General features: G+C 36.3%; 1 protein-coding gene across 1 annotated transcript in view; it reads left to right on the plus strand.

The window, feature by feature from the left end:
- The window catches only part of ROBO2 (roundabout guidance receptor 2), a 599,260-nt gene that overhangs the window by 545,520 nt on the left and 31,373 nt on the right, over positions 1 to 22,367 (plus strand). The window contains exons 23-25 of the mRNA XM_042954335.1: positions 3,862 to 4,143; positions 10,076 to 10,232; positions 22,031 to 22,291. Of these exons, the coding sequence (XP_042810269.1) occupies positions 3,862 to 4,143; positions 10,076 to 10,232; positions 22,031 to 22,291 (700 nt within the window). The remainder of the gene's footprint in view (positions 1 to 3,861; positions 4,144 to 10,075; positions 10,233 to 22,030; positions 22,292 to 22,367) is intronic.

The raw sequence follows: 22,367 nt of genomic DNA on the forward strand, positions 1-22,367 counted from the left end.
TCTCCCCTAGTGACCAAACTCTGAACCCTGCAATTACAGGCTATGACTTTTCCATGAGTGGGTTCTATGTCTGAGCATCTCCTCACCAGGAGAGCAGATGACTCCTGTCTACCTTACCCAGAATGATTTTGTAAAAAAAAAAAATTCTGTTCTGAAAGTTTTTATCTATCAAGGATTAGATGCCTCTTTTACTTACTATATTTGTAGGTGATTAGTGCACCATTCTCTCTTTACATCAACAAATGAATGCTAAAGGTGGAAAATATGTTTTGTTTTGTTTTTGTTTTTTCAGTTTGTAGCAGGCTACACTAACATCTAAAATGTCTCAGTCTAATTTAGTCAAAGGATACATTTATAGATTTTCAAGGTTTATCTTCCATATCCACCTCATTTTTATGAAATATTTCACAGGTGAACATCAAGGCCAAGACGAAGTTTTTGCAAGGTTTACTCTGTTTCCTTTCAGTGTGATAGGTATTTTAAGCATTTACTGTGTACCAGGAGTAGGTAGGATTTTTTGTACATTTTATTTCATTTTCTTTGCATAATAAATGTGTGGCATAGACAATAGATAATATTATTTACACTTTAAAGGCCAAGAAACTAAGGTTTATCAAAATGAATAACTTCAGATCTAGGTATAGAATATAGGTCTAACACATTTTAAAGTCTACATTCTTTTGTATGCACTGTTCTGCAATTCTCAAGGTGGGATTCACATGTATGATTGTACAACTATGTTCACTTAAAAGAATTATTGTGGATACTGACATTTCCCTTTTAAGAATGGAATACTAATACATGATGAAATGTAATGAAAATAGTATTTTGAAAAATAAAGTTACTAATTATTGCATCAGTCTGCATTTTGTCAATACAAACTATAAAATATTAATTTAATCATTTAGGGGGTGCTTACTCTCTGCAAAACACTAGGTGATGAATTTATGGAAATTCAGACATAAATCCCATATGTTCCTGTTCCTAAGTATCTTACAATACCAGGAAGGAGATAGTCATGTATGCAAGTGTACCAGGCCAAAAGGAAAAAATGCATGGATCACTAAGGTGCTAAAAGCTGAGAAATGAATCATGACTGATTCCACCTGGAGGAAAGGGTTTCTGTAATTCATAGGTTTCAAACTCCACCGTTAACAAGTGCAAGTCAGCCTAAAGCACTCAGGAAAGGTAGATGTCGGCTGTAAGAAATGGAAAATGGAAGGTCCTGCCTAACGATGGAAGCACGGATTCATGTCCTATCTTTTAGAGGAAGGGTGGTCCAGAGTTCCAAACCAGCTGATATTATAGGATGCTTCCCTACATCCAAATATTCATCTATAGTCTTCCAGTATTTCAACGTTTGAATATAATTCGATGATTTTTTGAAAATGTAAGAGTGATCAAATAATATTTGAAGGAAATCTGCAGCCCCCAAATCAATAGAGAAGCACTTAGACTTGAAGCCTGGCTAATTTCATCCAGCGGGGAGAAAGATTCTATTTCTAGCACTTCAGCTTTAGTTGTTGCAGAATAACATTCTATAGGTTTAGATCCTCACACAACTTTTTTTTCCATGTTTAAACATTTGAGCATGCAACCATTTCAAAAAGTTGTAGTTAACCTGGCTCACAGTCTAAGTACAAAGTTTTGGAAGGTCTCAAGTTCAAGGTTTTGGGGAATTGGGGTCCATGCTGGAGAAACCTGGCTATCCAGTTAATATTATCAATGAACAGTGTGAGAGGTGGCAGAAACAACACTCTGAAAATGTCTGCAGAGTGAAGGATCTATTTTCATAATTTTGATATATTACTAAATATGAAATGTCTTTGAGAATGAAAATGATATTGACATTTGAGAATGAAGTACACTTTTTCATTATCAAATTTCCTAGTTATAAGTGAAAGCAAGAAGGGAAAAAATAGTTAAGGGATCTGGAAATCAAAAAACAATTTTACTTGCTTGTACAACTTCGTGAAATATTATATATTGAATATCTTTAATAAATCCACTGATATGCATTTAAAATATTTACTTCAATAAAGTATATATCCACATCATTGTAAAGCAAGTTGGAATTCCAGACTTCTGAAAGACCTAAATTATACAGTGCACAAAATGCATTATAAATGTCTTAATCCTGGGGTGACTGGGTGGCTCAGTTGGTTAATCATCCAACTCTCAGTTTCAGCTCAGGTCATGATTTCACAGTTCATGGTTCAGGACCCACATGGGGCTCTGCTCTGGAAACTCAGAGCCTGCTTGGGATTCTCTATCTCCTCTCTTTATGCCCCTCCCCTGCTCATGCTCTCTCAAAAATAAACTTAAAATACATACATACATACATACATGTCTTGTTGCTATTGCTAAAGAAGATAATTTTTAGCTTTAAAAATTATCATTATTATTTTTTAAATGTTTATTTTTATTATTTTGAGAGAGAGACAGAGAGTGTCCAAGCAGGAGAGGGGCATAGAGAAGGGGGGAGAAAGAATCCCAAGCAGGCTCTGTGGTGACAGATGCAGAGCCCGTTGCAGAGCTCGATCTCACGAACTGTGAGATTGTGACCAAAATCAAGAGTCAGACACTCAACTGACTGAGCCACTCAGGTGCCCCCAAATTATTATTTTTATAAGAATCTTTGTTTCAAGTACTATTAGGTATCATCAAATCTAAAAATTTTAGGATATTTTGACTAAATATCTACTTCCACTTTTTCTTGTGATGATATTTTAGTTTTGGTGCAACAATAGTTAGGTTTATTACTTAATATTACACTACTATAACTAGTTGAAAATTTCCTATAATTGAAGAAATCAAGTGGGTTGATGACCCAAAGTCCTATGAAGTGTGGCTTTCAGAACATAGATTATTAAGGAACATACTATAACTAGATTCACTTTTAACTCTACATGATTGAAAATCTGCCATTTAGTATTATTGTTGTTGTTGTTGTTGTTTTAATTTTAGTATCTTTCTTCTTAAAAAAAGGAAAATTTAGAGCTCAGGAGAGAGATGGCACTTCTGAACCAGAAAGCATCGTGTAAAGATAATTCAGCACACCAAAAGATAAATGGACTGATTGATATTCAGTGTTGTTACTAAAATTTAATTTTATTCCTGCTGTATTAAAACTTGAAACTGTAATTCTCCACTTCTAAGAGTTAATAGTATAAATTAAACTCACTGTTAGTAGCATAAATTAAACTCACTGATCACTCAGATTGCTTTTCCTATAGTTCAATCCTGCTGTATTGTGAAAATGACTAATTCATGAAAATTTTCCTTTGTCATAAAAAAAAAAAAAAAGGCTGCCATCAGTTCCACTCCATACTAGAAATGTGAAACCAAATCAGATAAACAGCAAGTTGGGATTTTAGAAAAATGCATCCCATCGTTGTTTGTCTAGTATAATTTTGGGAAATTTTGCGTCTATTCAGCACTTATATTCTATATCTTTTGGGGTAAAGTGGAAAAAGATGTTTTCATCCACAATTTGTAGAATCACTTTTATCATCGCTTCCGTAAAGAGCTGACGACTCCATTGGTTCTAAAAGCCCTATGCACAACCGAAAGCATTTTTCTGTAGTGAAATATCCCAAACATCTCATTCATGGTTGAAGAAGATGGGGGAAGGGATGTGTTAAGCAGTGAGACGTGAAGGGCGAGCGCTAGGCCTGCCTGTCACTGAGGCTGATAGCTTGGCGACGGTTGTACATCATCTCCCCTTCATTGGCTCATAAAGCGCATCTCAGCTGAAATGCAAACGTGCGGCATGACACATTTATTTTTCATCCTCAATCCTGATAGTTTGGGGCTTCCTGCGCATCATTAAATTGTTTCATTTCCCTATGTTCACCACAGATGTGCTGCCACCAGTTCCAGGCCAAGGGGATAAAACAGCAACAATGCTCTCAGATGGAGCCATTTATAGCAGCATTGATTTCACGACCAAAACCACTTACAACAGTTCCAGCCAGATAACACAGGCTACCCCATATGCCACAACACAGATCTTGCATTCCAATAGCATACATGAATTGGCCGTCGATCTGCCTGACCCACAATGGAAAAGCTCGATTCAGCAAAAAACAGATCTGATGGGATTTGGTTATTCTCTACCTGATCAGAACAAAGGTAACAATGGTGAGTCAGGTTCCTATTACCCGAGGAGTTATCTTCACATCATTTGTGCATGAGATAGAAATTAGTATTTGTTGTTCAGTTTAGTGGCTCATTACCAGGTTCACCACCTAAACTAAAAAAAATATTATCGGCATGTATTCAGTACCTTGCACAATCCCTACCACCACCACCGCCACCGTCACTGCCACCACACTCCAACACCAATCGGTTTCATCCGTTTAGCTCTTTTTCAATAGAGTGATCAGTAATCCATCTCAACTTCCATTAGGCAGGATAGAGGAAACATTCCTCCACTGTCCCACGACATCTGCTTCTGAATTGCTAACTGCATGTTCTGCATGGGCTTGTGCTGTGAACTAATCACATGATGCCACTATGACCTCTGCCCTTTAACCCTTAGCCTTACTTTACATCCCTGACTACCGATTGGCTGAGGGATTGTCTAATAGAATGCCACACAACCAGTCACAGGATTTCAGCACCACCAGCTCTCACAACAGCTCAGAGAGGAGTGGCAGTCTCTCAGGTTGGTCTCATCACAGTAAGGAGAAATATTTGTTTGTCACCAGCATATGACCTGTGTTCCTAACAACCGTGAAGAAATACTGAATCACAACTCACTGTCAGGCATTTATCTTTCAAATGACAATCGCAGTGTATCCTAATGAAATCATGCTTTGGGAAGGGGCGGGGGAATAAAAATCACTGTCACTATGTACTAAGGGTACAACACCATATTTACTCAAAAATAGTGTATCATTTTACCATTATTTAGGAAAGAGCAGATGAGTTTGATCTGCCGTAAACCCTACCTAAAAGCCAAGAGAACTTTAAAACAAAAAAAAAGATCATACAGGAAAGTCAGTTCCATGACATGGTCAGCAACGATAAATTCAGCTAAAATGCAAATTGTTTGGGACATTTTTCATAATCCTAAGATTCCAGGGATGGGCCTTTTTATTTTTGGACAATTTTTTCCCAAATATTAGGATTTATTATCTATCGAATGATAGTATTTAGAGTAAGGTGCTTCTATCGTGCTAACCAAGAATGTTAATATCAGACGTTATTCTTCACAATTGATTCCCCCAAAGATATGATCTTTCATATCGATAATTCTTTTATATAGTAAATGTCAATATCTATCAGAGATATAACAGACAAACTAACAATCTACAATGTAGGCATTGTGTAGCACACGTCAGGGCCAATTTTCACTGGATAGAAATATATGTCTATTGTAGTGAATAGCACTGATATCCTCCAGGCTCAAGGATCCTCACATCTAAAATAAGGAGGTTGTGGTCGACACCCTCTAACTTCCAAGCATATCATGTACACTGTACGACTGATGGCTTTATCTGCACATTTCTATTGTGCGTACCACTACGTTTGCTTATTTTTTCCTATTAATGGTATGCCATTTGTTTTTATGAATTTTTTTAATCTACAAGTTCTTAGTAAAGGATTACAGTGTATTATGATATGTCACAAGCTACCAAGCCGTAAAGAGTTAACTCTTCTACATCATTAGGGTAACATTTACTAAATGACTTTTCCTCAGGAGATAGAACCCTTTCAGTCTGAAATGTTAATGCTCTCTCTTCCCTCCACAATGAGGCATTTGCTCTTGGTAGAATTAGATACATTATAGAATCCAGAAAATTTTCAACATCTGTTATGAATTTAAACTGGCTTAGTAATATCGAAGGCTATTTTGAATAACCTTATATGTCATTTATACTGTCATCTATTTATAACGCGTCCCACAATTGTACTGAATAATTAAAAAGTAATGTATCCTAGGCCTATTTCATTCCAGATATGTAAAGTCCCAAGCAGTATACATATTTTAAAAATCTATATATATTAAGTCATGAATTACATAAGACCTTTTGTGAATCTCTCATTAAATATTCTGTATATGTTGATTGACACTGAGTTTTAAAAGTTACCTTTTGAGTAATTGTAAGCAGAACATGATTCACAATAGTGCTTACTGCTTTTTTTAATCCATTAATCTCCTGAGTGACATTTATATATATCTATGAATTATATTAACTACTTCATCTACATTTGAATACAAAATTACTTAAATTGGTGATAGAAAGCATTCTTTAGGAGGTAAGAGTGAAGTGATTATTCCTTTCTAGTTTAGTCCTATTGAGTTTAATCTTACAGAATTTGATTTATTCTTATAATCATAGATATGTTTTCTAAGGCTCAAATTTAAGATCAAACTGCCCTGTGAATATCTAATCATATCATATTATATGATTTTCTTAATTTGTACACAGCAGTGAAATCAATTTAAAATAATCACAATAATAAAGAAAATTGGACATTTCTGAATTATTTCAGTGAATTTCTCATCCTCTTTGAAACACTTTTATAATTTATTCCATACATAAGTTTTGAGCATTTGGGTTAAAAATCTAACCATTAAAAAAATATAAAGGAAAACTCAGATTTCTCAAAACCTATATGAAATCATAATTATATATACACATATATATAGCGCACAATATCAGTAGTGGTAATGAAATATTTTTATACACCAGTATTTTTTTAATTATGTGTTTTACTAACTTGAAAATGAGCTACTTTTATAATTTTCTATACAAAGAAGTTACTTGTTCAGCATAAATGTCAGTTTAAATACTTACATTTTGAGTTGAAGAGAAATGGGTCAAATATAGTTGATGGTCTTCAAAATATGTTCCCATAAAACATACTGCAGACAGTTCTCACTTTAAAATGTTTGGGGATCTTCGGTTGCAAGAAACAACAATGAGCTGTGGTGGCTCACTTAGCTCAAGGTTTAGATCTTAGATAAATACAATATCCTTAGCCTACATCATATGCCCACCACCAAGCGAAGAGCCCTCCTCTTAGCTCATTGATAAAGGAGGACAAAACATATATTCTTTTAAATTTGTTTTATGTTTATTTATTTTTGAGAGAGAGAGAGACAGAGTATGAGTGAGGCTGGGAACAGGGATGGTTGGTGCAGAGAGAGGGAGACACAGAATCCGAAGCAGGCTCCAGGCTCTGAACTGTTAGCAAAGAGCCCCATATGGGGCTTGAACTCATAAACTGCGAGATCATAACCTGAGCTGAAGTCGGATGCTCAACGGACTGAGCCACCCAGCCTCCCCGAGAGGACAAAACATATTGATTCATAGTCCCATCAAGACTCCACACAATGACAGAGAAGAAATTTCCCCTAAGAGGAGAAAGTGGACATTGGATTGAAAACCTTCACAAATTCCCTCTTTGCATCAGCTTTGTTTCCCCATTTTTTTAATGTTTATTTATTTATTTTGAGTGAGATGGACAGAGAGAGTGCAAGCAGGGAAGTGGGGGGAGAGAGACAGAGACAGAGAGAGAGACAGAGAGAGAGAGAGAGAGAGAGAGAGAAAATCCCAAGCAGGATCTGCACTGTCAGTGCAGAGCCGGACCACCTGGGACTCCATCTCAGGAACCATGAGATCGTGACCTGAGCTCAAGTCAAGAGCCATGTCATGTATCCAACTGACCCACCCAGGTACCTCTCCCCATTTTTAAGTCTGATATTTGGAATAACTGATAATGCCTTTTTTGAACTTGGAAAAGAACTCAGCAGAGTTGGGTTCAGACTCCAGTAATAGTAATTTCTAGTAAAGCTGCTGCATTCTTTTTTTTTTTTCCTACTGTGTGAATATGGACCAAATAACACTCAGAAAGAACTCTGTTTCATCATCTATTAACTATTTCATCTACATTTGAATACAAAATTAGTTAAATTGGTGATAGAAAGCATTCTTTTGGAGGTGAAGAGTGAAGTGATTATTCCCTTTCAGTTTAGTCGAATTAAGTTTATTGTTACAGAATTTGCTTCTGGAGATGTAAGAACTTCCCTATTTGTGTCATTCAGTTCTGGTGGTGATCATATAACATTTTCTAAAGTGCCGTGAAGTGAAGAGTGAAGGAACCAATGTACACATATAAATATATAAGGAATAAAGGGTGCCCAACTAGGGGAAAAGCCACTAAAAACACATAGCCCGACCCATTCCTCTTTTAATTATTAAAATATAATTCTGAGACTACACAAAAGATATGATCCTGGTTTGTGATTTTGGTGCACGATCAGGAAACAAAGGGTCAAGGCTCATCCATCTTAAACACAAAAATTATAGACTTATATCAAGAAGTATAGACATATTTAAGCAACTTCATTATTTTTATTCTGAGAGTCAGACTATTTCTGGGAGACTCATTGGGGTTGGAGAAGTCGGGCTTGACAAAGGCTATAGAAATAGGTAGAACCATGTTTGCTCTAAGACAAAGGCAATGAAATAGAGTAATAATAAGTGGCATTTATTGAGCTTTCTGTACAATCTGAGCCCTTTACATGCTTTGTCTCTTTCAACCCTCAAAATACCCCAAAGAAATAGGAAATTTGTATCTGTTTTACAGATATAAATCAAAGTGATATCTATTGAGTAATTTATACAGATACATGAGAAATGAGTCTTCAACCCCAGATTAAGCTGTTATACTCAAAACAGAAGATACCTGCTGTTCTTTCTCTTAAATACCTCTCCTTTTGCCCAGGACAGGAAGTGAAAGGAAGGAAGAAAGCATTCTGTCTGTAGGGATGAGCTTTTAAATCTGTGCTCATGACATAGGAAACAGACATCCTTCCATCATTGGCAACAGTGTCTCTGCCCAGCTTACCAGCTACATTACCTTCTGACACTCCAATAAGTCATTACTGAATGACATAATTTTCTGAGTTGGCTGATGCCATTAGCTGATCATCAACTAGCTGATGCCAGTTGCTGATGCAGATTAACAGTTGGTTGAAGAAAGGAGATGGAACTTCTGGTACTATGTCTGTCTGTTGAGAGCCCTGCTGCAAGTATTTGATGTTCACAACTTTCAGGTCCAGAAAGATGAAGCCCAAGGGGTCAATACCATTATTTTTGGAAATATAACGATAGCCATAGTAGGAGTGAAGAAAGCTACTTGCATTCTATTGAACAACATCCTTTGTTATGCTGCTGCAGAAGTACTTATTCTTACAATCAACCATGGCACATCTAGGAAGAAATTTGATTTACTTCAATTTTGGAAGAGTGAAAACTATGACACTATACAGATGATGAATTTGATTTTTATATTTCATTAAGCTCCAGTAATTCCAGATTTGGTTCACACGCTGCCAAGTCATTTTTTGCTCGTGTTTTGTGCATGAACTAATTTGTATTAACAATAGTAGTGAAACTGATCACTGCATTTTCATTAATTTTTCCCCTCTGTTTGGAATTTTAGAAAATGCTCTGCTTAAAACATCTGGGAACTACTCTCACTATAAGCAAAAATAAGTACGCCATTCGTTAGTTTAAAATTCTATAAAACTTCTCATTGTGAAAGATTTATAAGTACCCAGATTATATTTGATTAATTTTTATCAGTCACTTTTGAGAGAAAACTGTACTCTCTTGGATTAATTAGAGTAAATTCTAATGGAAAAGTTTAGCCTGTATCCTTAGACACTGCATTTTCCACTGAGAGAGATTATGCAAAAGAGCATTATGAACGCACTAAAATCTGACATTTGGAAGAATTTGTTATGGCCCGTTATTTTGTCTAACAATGAAAACATAGAGGCAGCAGACATGAATAAATCAATAAGTGTGCTTTTGCTACAGGACCCATGTTTTTGGTTTATTCAGCACTGTAGTTCATGCATTGGGAAAGACACAATATAATATTGAGTGATTTATAAAAACATTTTCTGATTAGATCAATTCATTGTTTATGGAGTTTAACAAATGTAATATACTCATTGTGGTGTTTCAAAAACATAAATCCATCTTCCCACCCAATGACTGTGTTTCTTCTGATATTTGGTATATCTGAATAGAGGCATTATTACTTGCAGGTGGGAAAGGTGGAAAAAAGAAGAAAACTAAAAACTCTTCTAAACCTCAGAAAAACAATGGATCGACCTGGGCCAATGTTCCTCTACCTCCTCCCCCGGTCCAGCCCCTTCCTGGCACAGAGCTGGAACACTACGCAGTGGAACAGCAAGAAAATGGGTAAAATTGTCTTCTATACCAACAGAATGCCCAGGGCATTCCTCTTCTCTGTATTGTGTTTTCTTTGTCTTTATCTGGGATTCTCTTACTTTTTTCCCTGCCCCCTTCCCACCCTGTTCATTGCCCTCCCCACACCCCCACTTCTGTTGTTTGCACCATCTCTGTATTTTAGCTGATAAATACAACACAGCACATATTGAGAACCTAGAATCCTTGGCTGTCAAGTGCCTTAGATTGTCTGCAATCATGATAATGCAGCCTCCATTTATAATATTGCTTGTTAGTTTGAAAGCAAATGTCCACAGCTCTGTGAACTAAAGAGCCACTCCTGAGCAGGGTTGAAAAGGGAATTAAAATAACCTGCTTCATCATCTCTCACAGCTTTCTAATGACTCGTCTGGCCATAGCAGAGCACCTACTGTTGAGCTCCATCACATGGTGTAATTGTAGAGAATTTAATCATCGGCTTTGATGGGAATTTAAGGGCTGGAACATGAAAGAGGTTCAAGCCACTGCACATTCTGTAACAAAACCTCTCTTAAGTTAGAAAATTTCCTTCAAGGGCCTTTAAATGTGACCAGTTTCCTTATTCTTTCCCAAATATGTCTCAAGAGTTAGTTCGCCTCTGTTAAGTGTTAATTGAGTTTAAAGCAGAAAGACATTGATACTTTTTATTCTCTAATAAAAGAGCAAGTGAGGAGAAATATACTCAGTCTTTTTTTTTCTATTTTAATAATTCTAACTGCTCCATCTTCCTCACAATTCCCAGGTCACTACTGCTTTTGACTGAAACTGAAAAATGCAGAATAAGGCAGCTTTTCTTTTTCCAAGTTTTTTTTTTAATTTAAACATATTTAGATATTAAGACACCTCAGTTTATTTGAATAGTGTTTTATTCCCTGTCTTGTTTTTTGTAAAGATCACAGCACAAATTTTTTTTGCTTCATTTCCGTTTCTTTTTATTTTTTAAAAGTTTATTTATTTTAAGAGAGTGCGTGTGCTCACATGCATGAAAGAGAGAGAAAGAGAGAGCAGGGGCGGGGCAGACAGTGAGGGAGAGAATCCCAAGAAGGCTCCATGCTTGTCAGCACAGAATCCCAAACAGGGCTCAATCCCACAAACCATGAGATCGTGACCTGAGCTGAAATCAAGGGTCGGACACTCACCTGAATAAGCCACTCAGGTGCCCCTTCATATGCCTTTGAAACAGATGCTCTAGTTTCACAATTCCTAGTCTTCTCATACACTTCCTCCAGAAAGAGAGAGAATCTTTAGCAGAACTTGAGGTGGGGCTCGATCTAATGAATCATGAGATCAAGAGTTGAAATCAAGCTCAAATCAAGAGTTGGATGCTAAACTGATTGAGACACCTTAGATGCCCTCCTTTTCTTTCTTTCTTTCTTTTTTAATCTTTTTTTTTTTAAGTTTATGTATTCATTTTGAGAGAGCTAGAGAAAGAGCACACAAGTGGGGGGTGAACTAGAGAGAGAGAGAGAGAGAGAGAGAGAGAATCCCAAGCAGGCTCTGTGCTGTCTGCACAGAGACTGACGTGGGGCTTGAACTCAGGAACCATAAGATCATGACCTGAGCAAAAATCCAGAGTCAGACACGTAACTGACTAAGCCACCCAGGTGCCCTGTCCTTTTCTTTTTAAATAAGTGCTATCTTAGATAACTCCAGATTGCTATCTTAGATATCTCCAAATTAATTTTCTTAATTGGAACATTCTATGTCACAGCATTTGCTTCCTTCAAAATACCTCATTTACCTTTTCTTGATTGCATAATACATATATACTACATATATATAAATATATATACATTATACACAGAGATGTAGGTAGATATGCATGTACACACACACACACACACACACACACTTATGTATTCATATACATACTTCTCTATATTTTATTCTCTACATCTTTCTCTTCCTCAAAAAGGGCTTTACTTGCTTCTGTAGGATTATAATTCCCATTTATATACATATCATTATTATTTTATATTTTTAAAAAGTTCACATTCGAAATAGGAAATAAATTTTCTCTGACTTTTTAAAAAGTTAAATTTTGCACACGATCTTATGCAATACATATCAATAATGTAAATGTACCCAGGTCACAGGAGCCTGTCAAAGAAAAAAAAAAAAAGATGTACTTTCCACAAGAGGAGATTATCCAGGACTCAGGAATCTTCATTTTAAAGGCTGTATTCAGGAAATGGGAAAATAGAATTTGTGAATTGGGAAGAGTAAATAGTACTGACAAACATGCATAAACATAAAATTTTGAACTCAGATCACATGAATATTGTAGATAATTTGAAATCTTTTTTTTTCTTTTCCCACTAAGTCCACTTAAAAATAGGCTATGATAGCTATTACCCATTGAAATAAAACTATTTGTTCCAAATAAATGCTAAATGTCTCACTTGATTTTACTGCCCAGCAGAATTAGAAATATTCATTTGATGAATGAATTATTACATATTGCCGAAGACTTTTATTTTTTGATACAAATTATTTTCTGAACATCAAGCTATAAAATATATAGGCATTCCTACCCAAATTATTTTAATATTTAGTCAGGGTGTATGATATTATAAAATCTTTTTTTTTGTAAAAATTCTTAAAAAATTTTTTTTAAATGTTTATATATTTTTGAGAGCGCGCGAGAGAAATAGTGCAAGCAGGGAAGGGGCAGAGAGAGAGGGAGACACAGAATCCGAGGCAGGCTCCAGCCTCCGAACTGTCAGCACAGGTCCCGACGCGGGGCTCAAACTCTCGAACGTGAGGTCGTGACCTGAGCCGAAGTCGGACACTTAACCGACTAAGCCACCCAGGCATCCCATTTTTGTAAAAGATTTATAAAAATCCACTGGATACTTTAGATAGGTAAAGAAATATATATTTTGATTATATCTACTCAAAAGTCTTTGTAGCTTATAGTTTGGTTTTCAAGAACCTTTGAGTTATTTGTGTTAAGTACCTAGTATTTCCTAAAATAAAAATTATCACTCTTAACAAAAATAATAAAGTCTAATCTGTCAGTAAACTGACAGCAGAATTCAATTTTCTTATTCCCTAGACTTAATTTTTCAAAGGTTAATATTTCAAAGTTCTTCTTTCAATTGTTGGTGATGACAACACATTTAAAATCAATATGACAAGAGTAAATTAAAATTAGTAGATTAGTGATGACTTTGCCCATTTCTTGATATACTATTTATACTTTTTTGTTTTCTAATATTGAAAAGGAAAGATTTTTAAAGACTTCCTAGATTATTCTATAATCTGCTATTCGTGATATTAACATTGAACATTTTATAGTGAGTTCTTCTATAGAATTTTTTATGGCTTATTTTGAAATTCATATAGGTTTGGGGCGCCTGGGTGGCGCAGTCGGTTAAGCGTCCGACTTCAGCCAGGTCACGATCTCGCGGTCCGTGAGTTCGAGCCCCGCGTCAGGCTCTGGGCTGATGGCTCGGAGCCTGGAGCCTGTTTCCGATTCTGTGTCTCCCTCTCTCTCTGCCCCTCCCCCGTTCATGCTCTGTCTCTCTCTGTCCCAAAAATAAATAAAAAAACGTTGAAAAAAAAAATTAAAAAAAAAAAAAAAAGAAATTCATATAGGTTTAAGAGTTTTTATTTTCTTAGGTGTTTTTATTTATTTTGAGAGAGAGAGACAGAGAGAGAACCAGTGGTGGAAGGGCAAAGAGAGAGAAAGAATCCCAAGCCGGCTTTGTGCTATCAGCACAGAAACTGATGTGGGGCATGATTGTACCAACTGTAAGATCATGAGCTGAGTTGAGATCAAAGTCAGATGCTTAACCGATTAAGCCATCCAGGTGCCCCAAGGTTTTCTTGAAACACAAACAGCAAAAAGTGTAGATGTCACCTCTTGGTTTTTAATAATTTTTATTTTAACAATCAAGAATTCTTGGGGCGCCTGGGTGGCTCAGTCGGTTAAGCGTCCGACTTCGGCTTGGGTCATGATCTCACGGTCCGTGGGTTTGAGCCCCGCATCGGGCTCTGTGCTGACAGCTCGGAACCTGGAGCCTGTTTTGGATTCTGTGTCTCCCTCTTTCTCTGCCCCTCCCCTGTTCATGCTCTGTCTCTGTCTCAAAAATAAATAAATGTTAAAAAATTAAAAAAAAAGAATTCTGCAACTCTACTTCTTATGGAGATACATAGTTTTTATTTTTGTTGTTTTTAATATATCATAATTGAGAACTTATTCAACACACATTTTTTTTTCAAGTACATAACAGGTGCTAAGCCCAGTGTCAGGAAGAAACGCAACAGAAATGAAAGACACAAACACACAGTTATTCAGGAAGATCTCATCTCTGATCTAAGGAGTCACAGGAGTGGTAGGTAGATAACAGAAAACACACACACACACACACACACACACGCACTATTTTGCATGATAAGCCCTAGATGAGCAATGTATACAAAATAATAATTTGCATTCAGGAAAGGATAACCAAGTATACCAGGTAAAGTTGGAGCCATCTGATAGTTCAGTGTTGAGGTGAATCTTGAATCATTTATTCACAAATAATTGTACCCAGAGTTAGGTGGTTGCTGGATGCCAGCTCTGAGCTTTCTGAAGCAAAAGGAGCAAAGATAACGAGAAGTGGTCCCTAACCTAAAGTAGCCTAGATTCCAGAATAAACTGTTAACAAACAATTACAACTAAATGTTATTAATGTCACCATTTGCTGTGCAGATGGAGAGAATTTTCTGTAGCCAAAGGGGAAAGAATAGAAATAAAAGATGAGGGGCGCCTGGGTGGCGCAGTCGGTTAAGCGTCCGACTTCAGCCAGGTCACGATCTCGCGGTCTGTGAGTTCGAGCCCCGCGTCAGGCTCTGGGCTGATGGCTCGGAGCCTGGAGCCTGTTTCCGATTCTGTGTCTCCCTCTCTCTCTCTGCCCCTCCCCCGTTCATGCTCTGTCTCTCTCTGTCCCAAAAATAAATTAAAAAAAAAAAAAAAAGAAATAAAAGATGAGAATGAAAATGAATAGCCCCATTAGTTTTCCTTCAGTACTTCCCACTCTTCCTTCAAAACCCCATCCTACTCTAGTTAAGGTTACTTGCCTTTCCTTAATTTTCTTATTCCTTAAGCTTCCTCCTCTATTGTAGTCAGTACTACATCACATTGCGTTCTAATTGCTTGTGTGTATCCTTCAGCAACTGGTATGAGACTTGTTGAGTTTGAAATATTCATAGTAGGAGATAATCTGAAGAGGTGTCCTAAGGCCAATTGTGGAGAGTTGTATGTCATATAGGGAGTCTGATAACAAAACTGGTAAATGTTCTGTCATCGATATACCCCTCTCGGCTTGATAAAAATGTATCACGACATATTCACCCTTAGCTGTAAATATAATGTATTTTTAATGCATTCATATGATGCCAGGAAGAATTCAGTAAGGATTCAATAGAAATCTGATGCTTTTCTTTGTAGCTACAATTAGAGATTGGCAAGCTTTTGCGGGTGTTGAACTGTATTGTATTTTTATTAGTAATTCGGTATTTGTATCTGGCCTTTAACTAGTTAGTTCACATGCAACATTGATTTGTTGTCATCTTTCTCATTATTTCCCAGGCAAGACAGATAATTTGATGCCTCTTACTTCACTGACAATAAATAAGTAAAAAACCAAACATACAAACAAAAAACAAAACAAAACAAAACAAATCTTTTCTAGGAATGGTTGGCCCAAAAGACCATTAGTTTGGCATCAGGAGAATTTTCACAATCTTCTTTACGCTACTGCTAGGAAAAGTTGAAATTCCATCACTCAAATAAGATATATATCTATAAATGTGAAGAAAATACTAAAAACAAAGCTACACTTTTGATAACCTTTATAGAATCACTTGTTACTTCCTTGCCCTTCAGAAATGGCCTGACACCTAGCATTTGTTGCTCTGGAATGGATTAAGATATGGATACCTCAGAGATGGTGAAAAGCCCTCCCTGCTGCATCATGTGCTCTGTGTCCCAAATTTCTTTCATCTCTTCTGCCACATCCTTCTCCCAGTCTTTCTTTTATCCTCATCTCTCTATTTTTGTCTTCTTGCTCAAACCTCTGAGATGAATCCCATATTCAGTTTTGCCTATGTTTTGCATTGGTGGAGTTTGCTCTCACCCGTTCTAGATTACCTTTGTAGAAAAGACTGAAAGTGATGATAAGCACCCATTCTATTTAAGAAGAGCTACTGGAAAATATTTTAGTCATTTAATACATTATGCAATGTGTTTGTATAATTTTTGGTTAGGCTCTCTTTTGCCTGATGGTATTTGAATAACAAAAAAATAAGTTGAGTGCAACTAATTACAATTTTTTTCTGTGTAAACTTAACATATGATACATATAACATTATTTCTCGTTTCTCTTATGCTGTCTACATATTTTCATTCCTCATGTATGTTCTCTTTATTTTTTTTTAATATATGAAATTTATTGTCAAATTGGTTTCCATACAACACCCAGTGCTCATCCCAAAAGGTGCCGTCCTCAATACCCATCACCCACCCTCCCCTCCCTCCCACCCCCCATCAACCCTCAGTTTGTTCTCAGTTTTTAACAGTCTCTTATGCTTTGGCTCTCTCCCACTCTAACCTCTTTTTTTTTTTTTCCTTCCCCTCCCCCATGGGTTTATGTTAAGTTTCTCAGGATCCACATAAGAGTGAAACCATATGGTATCTGTCTTTCTCTGTATGGCTTATTTCACTTAGCATCACACTCTCCAGTTCCATCCACGTTGCTACAAAAGGCCATATTTCATTCTTTCTCATTGCCACGTAGTATTCCATTGTGTATATAAACCACAATTTCTTTATCCATTCATCAGTTGATGGACATTTAGGCTCTTTCCATAATTTGGCTATTGTTGAGAGTGCTGCTATAAACATTGGGGTACAAGTGCCCCTATGTATGTTCTCTTTAGATTATTAGCAGCAAGGATAGTTTACTACTTATGAAGTAGGGTAATTTTAGAGAATAATTAAAGATTGAATATATAAACATGTTCTTTATTTATTCAAATGTAGGAAATCCCTTGCAATAAGCCAACGTAAACAAAGGAAATACATGCTCTAACTTACGGAACAAAAAAATGTGATATTTTATGGAGTAAATTTTTTTTAATGTTTATTTATTTTTGAGAGAGAGAGAGAGAGAGACAGAGACAGATCATGAGCAGGGGAGGGGCAGAGAGAGAGGGAGACACAGAATCTGAAGCAGGCTCCAGGCTCTGAGCTGTCAGCACAGAGCCCATCTCGGAGCTTGAACTCACAGACTGTGAGATCATGACCTGAGCTGAAGTTGTAACTCAACCGACTGAGCCACCCAGGCACCCCGGGAGTAAATTTAATTATAACTATGGATGAAGTATAATAGCACTCACATTTCATACTTGAAAATGGGCAGGTGTTTCATTTTTGTCCTTTTTTTTTTTAGGATTCTTATATATATTTTTGTTTGACTTTATAATATACCATTTAAAGTCAAAAATTAAGTTAATAAAAGAAACCTAAACATCCTGTTTTTTTTAATTTCAATATAATTAACATATAATGTAATTTTAGTTTCAGATGTACAATATACTGACTCAACAATTCCATTCAACACCTAGTGCTCATCACAAGTGCACGCTTTAATCTACATCACCTATTTCACCCATATCCCCATGCACCTCCCCTCTGGTAACCATCAGTTTGTTCTCTACAACTAAGAGTGTTTCTTGGTTCGTCTCTTTCTCTCCTTTTTTTCTTCCCTTTGCTCATTTGTTTTGTTTCTTGAATTCCACATATGAGTGAAATCATATGGCATTTATCTTTCTCTGACTGACTTACTTCATTATACTTGCATTATGCTCTGTACCTCTATCCATGTCATTGAACATCATGAGTATTTTTATTAATGAATCAATTTATGTGTTTTCATTTCAAATCAATAAATAGGCTTATCATCTACTATTTTTAAAGTATTATGGCAGGTGTGGCCAAACAGAAGTAATTCAATGCCATAATTTTAATATAGCATAAATCCACTTGAGGAAAAGACACTATCAACATGTGCAAGGTTAAATTCTAAAATAAATTAGACAATAGTTAAATAAACCAATGTTGGAAATGGCATAACATTGTGCATAATCAATTTCCAAGTAAATGTGCAAAAATGTCAGTTCAAGTTCAGAAGAGTAATATATCAGTGCTAGTTGGCCTTATCAGGGCAATCTTTATAAAAATATGGGATATAGCCTGTGGCTTGAAGGATCCACAAGATTAAGGTAGATGAAATTGGAGGAGTTCAGCTTATTCAAAATAAGTTGAATTCTTTAAACTAATAGACCAGAATGGAAAAGTATATTTAAAAAAATAATAAGGAGGAGGAGGAGAAAGAGCGGTAGAAGGAATAGGAGAAGAAGGAAACCAATTTATTTTGAGTAGGAGATTCTCATTGAGAAACTGGAAAACCCATCTAAAAAGATTGAGGCTTAGACATATATAATGGACAGAATAGAATAAACAGAAATGAATATTTTATTCAAACAATTCTCATGATTTCATAGACCAATTTGTAAGTGGCGTGAGGGATTGATTAGTGGATGGGAAAAACTGGAAGCACTGAATCCAGCTGGGGCCTTGAGTTGCAAACTTTGTACACAAAAGAACCTTTTTTTTTTTAATGAAATCTAACTCTGATCTCCAACATATAAAACAGATCAAAATGGCATCGTTTTGGAGCAATGTATTTTTTTCAAGTCAGAGAAGTACTTACCTAGTCAATAGATGAGAATACAAATTTAACCAATGGAATTTCCTAATACAAAACAAAAATTGTTGTCTGTAACATATTTAAGTGTGCCTGTTTATACTACAATATAAACAATATTTTGAAGGGATATTCCTATCAGAGTGTAACAGGGCGTCCAAACAAGGTCTTCAGTTTACAACTCACTGAGGTAGATTATTGAGGTAGCCTCAACAAAAGAGGTAAATTGGCAGCTAAAGCTGATATTATTCCCGGTAAAAAAACCTCTCAGGATAACTATCTATCACCTACAGTCCTTCTCAGGACTGATGAGGCCCTGCATGATCTGGCACATCCTCACCTCTCCTGCCGCATCTCTGGGCAACTCCCTTTATTTTCCAGCTCTTACCAGTTAGGGAACTATGTGAGTTCTTCAAATATTGTTATCTTTTCTCTTTCTCTGGGCCACCAAATGTGTTACTTAGAATATCCCCTTTTTCTGTGGTCTGCATAGCCTTGTCCTACCCCAAAACTAGTTTCACTCTCCCTCCTCCCTGTTTCTATAGTACTTGGCATTGTTGATTATTTGCTTAGTATCAGTCTGCCCCACTGGATTGCATGCTCTGTAAGTAGATGCAGTTACCTAGCACATGGCTATCAAGTACATGGATTATCGATTCAAGGATTTTTTAAATAGACTCTATTTGTCAGATCAGATTTAGGTTAACTACAAAACTGAGCAAAAAGTACAGAGATTTCCCCTATACCCCCTACCCCCAGAGATGCATAACCTCAGTCACTACCCATGTTTCCCTCTAAAGTGATACACTGTTAAACTGATGAACCTACATTGATATATCAGTATCACCCAATGTCCATGGTTTGCATTAGGATTCATTCTTAGAGTTGTATATTCTGTGTGCTTGGACAAATGTACACTGAGATGCATCTACCATTATCATATCATAGAGAGCAGTTTCATTGTCATAAAAATCCTTCATTCTCCGCCTATTCATCCCTCCCTTCCCTTAACTTCTGGCAACCTCTGATCTTTTCACCGTCTCCATAGTCTTGCCTTTTCCAAAATGTCATATACTTGGAATTATACAGTACATAGCCTTTTCTGATTGGCTTCCTTCACTTAGTAATGTGTATATAATTTTCCATTAATTCTTTTCATGGCTTGATAGTTCATGTCTTTTTGACACTGAATAATATTCCATTATTTGGAAAATTTTCAAATTTTGCCTATGGATGAATTTTGTCACAGTTTATCCATTCACCTACTGAAGGAGATTTTGATTGCTTCTAAGTTTTGGCAATTATGAATAAAGCTGCTAGAAACATCCACGTGTAGTTTTTTTTTAATAAATTCAGCTTTAAAAGGTACATGAAGACACTTGAGTAAAAATATTCGAGCATCATCTAGACATTTACAAGTCAGGATTTGTTAGGGAGGTCAAGACTACATATATACACTTGTAATACTCATCTATTTTTAGTTTCTTTAATGAAACTTCTATATGGTAGATACTGTATCAGGTGCTAGAAATGCAAAGTTGAAAATGATGGAGCTCTAAGTTTAAAGAGCTCGTAGAATAGTAGGAGAAAATAGACATGAAACAAGTAATCCCAATATAATATGGGGAGTACCACAATGTAAGTATTTTGGAGTTGCAATCAATTACATATGGCAGAGGCAGAGAATACCTCAAAAAAGTGACAACATTTGAAATGAACCCAAAGGAAGAACTGGAACTCACAGGAAGATGATTTGAGAATAGTCATATACAGGCCCAGAGTTTAGAAAAAAATATACAGTAGGCTGATGTTGGGGAAATACGTAGAAAGATAGGTTGATCAGATGGGAAAGGGTTTTGTTTTTTTTTTAGTCCCTGCTATTGAATTTGAACTTTTTTTTTATAATAGTGATAATCACTGAATAATTCAAAGCCTAGGTGTAATGTGAATGAAGATTTTAGAAATATAATCCCATTGTCTGCATGGAAGATAGGATAGAAGAGACAGAGATGAAATCCCAGGAGACTAGGAAAGCAAGTTAATGAGCTAGTTCACATCAGAAGGATTCTGATCTGTGATTATGAAAGTAGAGGTGAAGTATTGGAGAAAGATTCAGTAGAAGTGGAATTTATAGGACATTCAATAATATTACATTCACTACATATTTTATTCAATGATATTATTTATCCCATTCTTAAGTCTCCTTTTTAAAGCATACTGGGATCTTTCTGATTTATGAAAATGATAGTATATGGAGAAGGTACAAATAGAAATGCCACTGATGTTGTGTCACAATGAAAACTGTTTGGGCTAATTTTCTATATTCCCTTGCCAGAGTCCCTAAAAAAAATACTCTCTTTAGAAGTTGTTATTTTTCTTTTTAATATGTATTTTTGCAGGCTAGCTTTTGAACGTCTGTTTTATAGATACAGGCAAGCATGAGTTTTTACTGAGGAAGTTAGAGAATCAGGAGCATCAAAGGGCCATTGAATCCATTTCGTAGCACAAAGTCTTAAAGACTGACATGTCATATGGAGTGAAAGGTTAGCATAGATCTAGAATAAAAGTAAAATTCTCAGACACTTCTTTGATGATCAATATTGGCATACACAGGGATGAACAGGAGAAGAAAGTAGTTAAATCTACAAGCACTAAGGCACTAAATTAATTCATTAATTGTCTGTAATTAGCAATTTGGCTTTTCCACATGAGTAAGTTTGTTAGGAAGTTATTGCCTTTTGTAACTGTGGGGTAACAATTAGCTAATAAGATCTTGTAAGAATAGATTGAGATATTGAGATAGCAGTAGTAATTGGGAGTAGAAATTAAGATAACAGCCAGGTGATTTACCATGGTCCCACCAACAAACTGAAATCAGGACAAAATAAACCGAGAGAACGTTTTAGGTGCTGTTGTTCCCATGGTGGTTGTTATTTATTGCCAGTATGATTGTGTGTATGTGTATATGGATGTATGTGTTGATAGAGTTTATATTTTCTCACTTGATTTCAGTTACGACAGCGATAGCTGGTGTCCGCCATTACCCGTGCAAACATACTTACACCAGGGTATGGAAGATGAACTGGAAGAAGATGATGATCGTGTCCCGACACCTCCAGTCCGAGGCGTGGCTTCTTCGCCTGCTATTTCCTTTGGACAGCAGTCCACTGCAACCCTCACTCCATCCCCACGGGAAGAGATGCAGCCCATGCTGCAGGCTCACCTGGACGAGCTGACCAGAGCCTATCAGTTTGATATAGCAAAGCAAACATGGTATGTATTCTTGTTAGGTCAGGAGACCCATGCCTTCAGCACAGGGACAGAGGAGGTGTTCTTTTGCAAGAAATTC

This window comes from Panthera leo, chromosome C2 (genome assembly GCF_018350215.1).
Source record: "Panthera leo isolate Ple1 chromosome C2, P.leo_Ple1_pat1.1, whole genome shotgun sequence".
NCBI lineage: Eukaryota > Metazoa > Chordata > Mammalia > Carnivora > Felidae > Panthera > Panthera leo.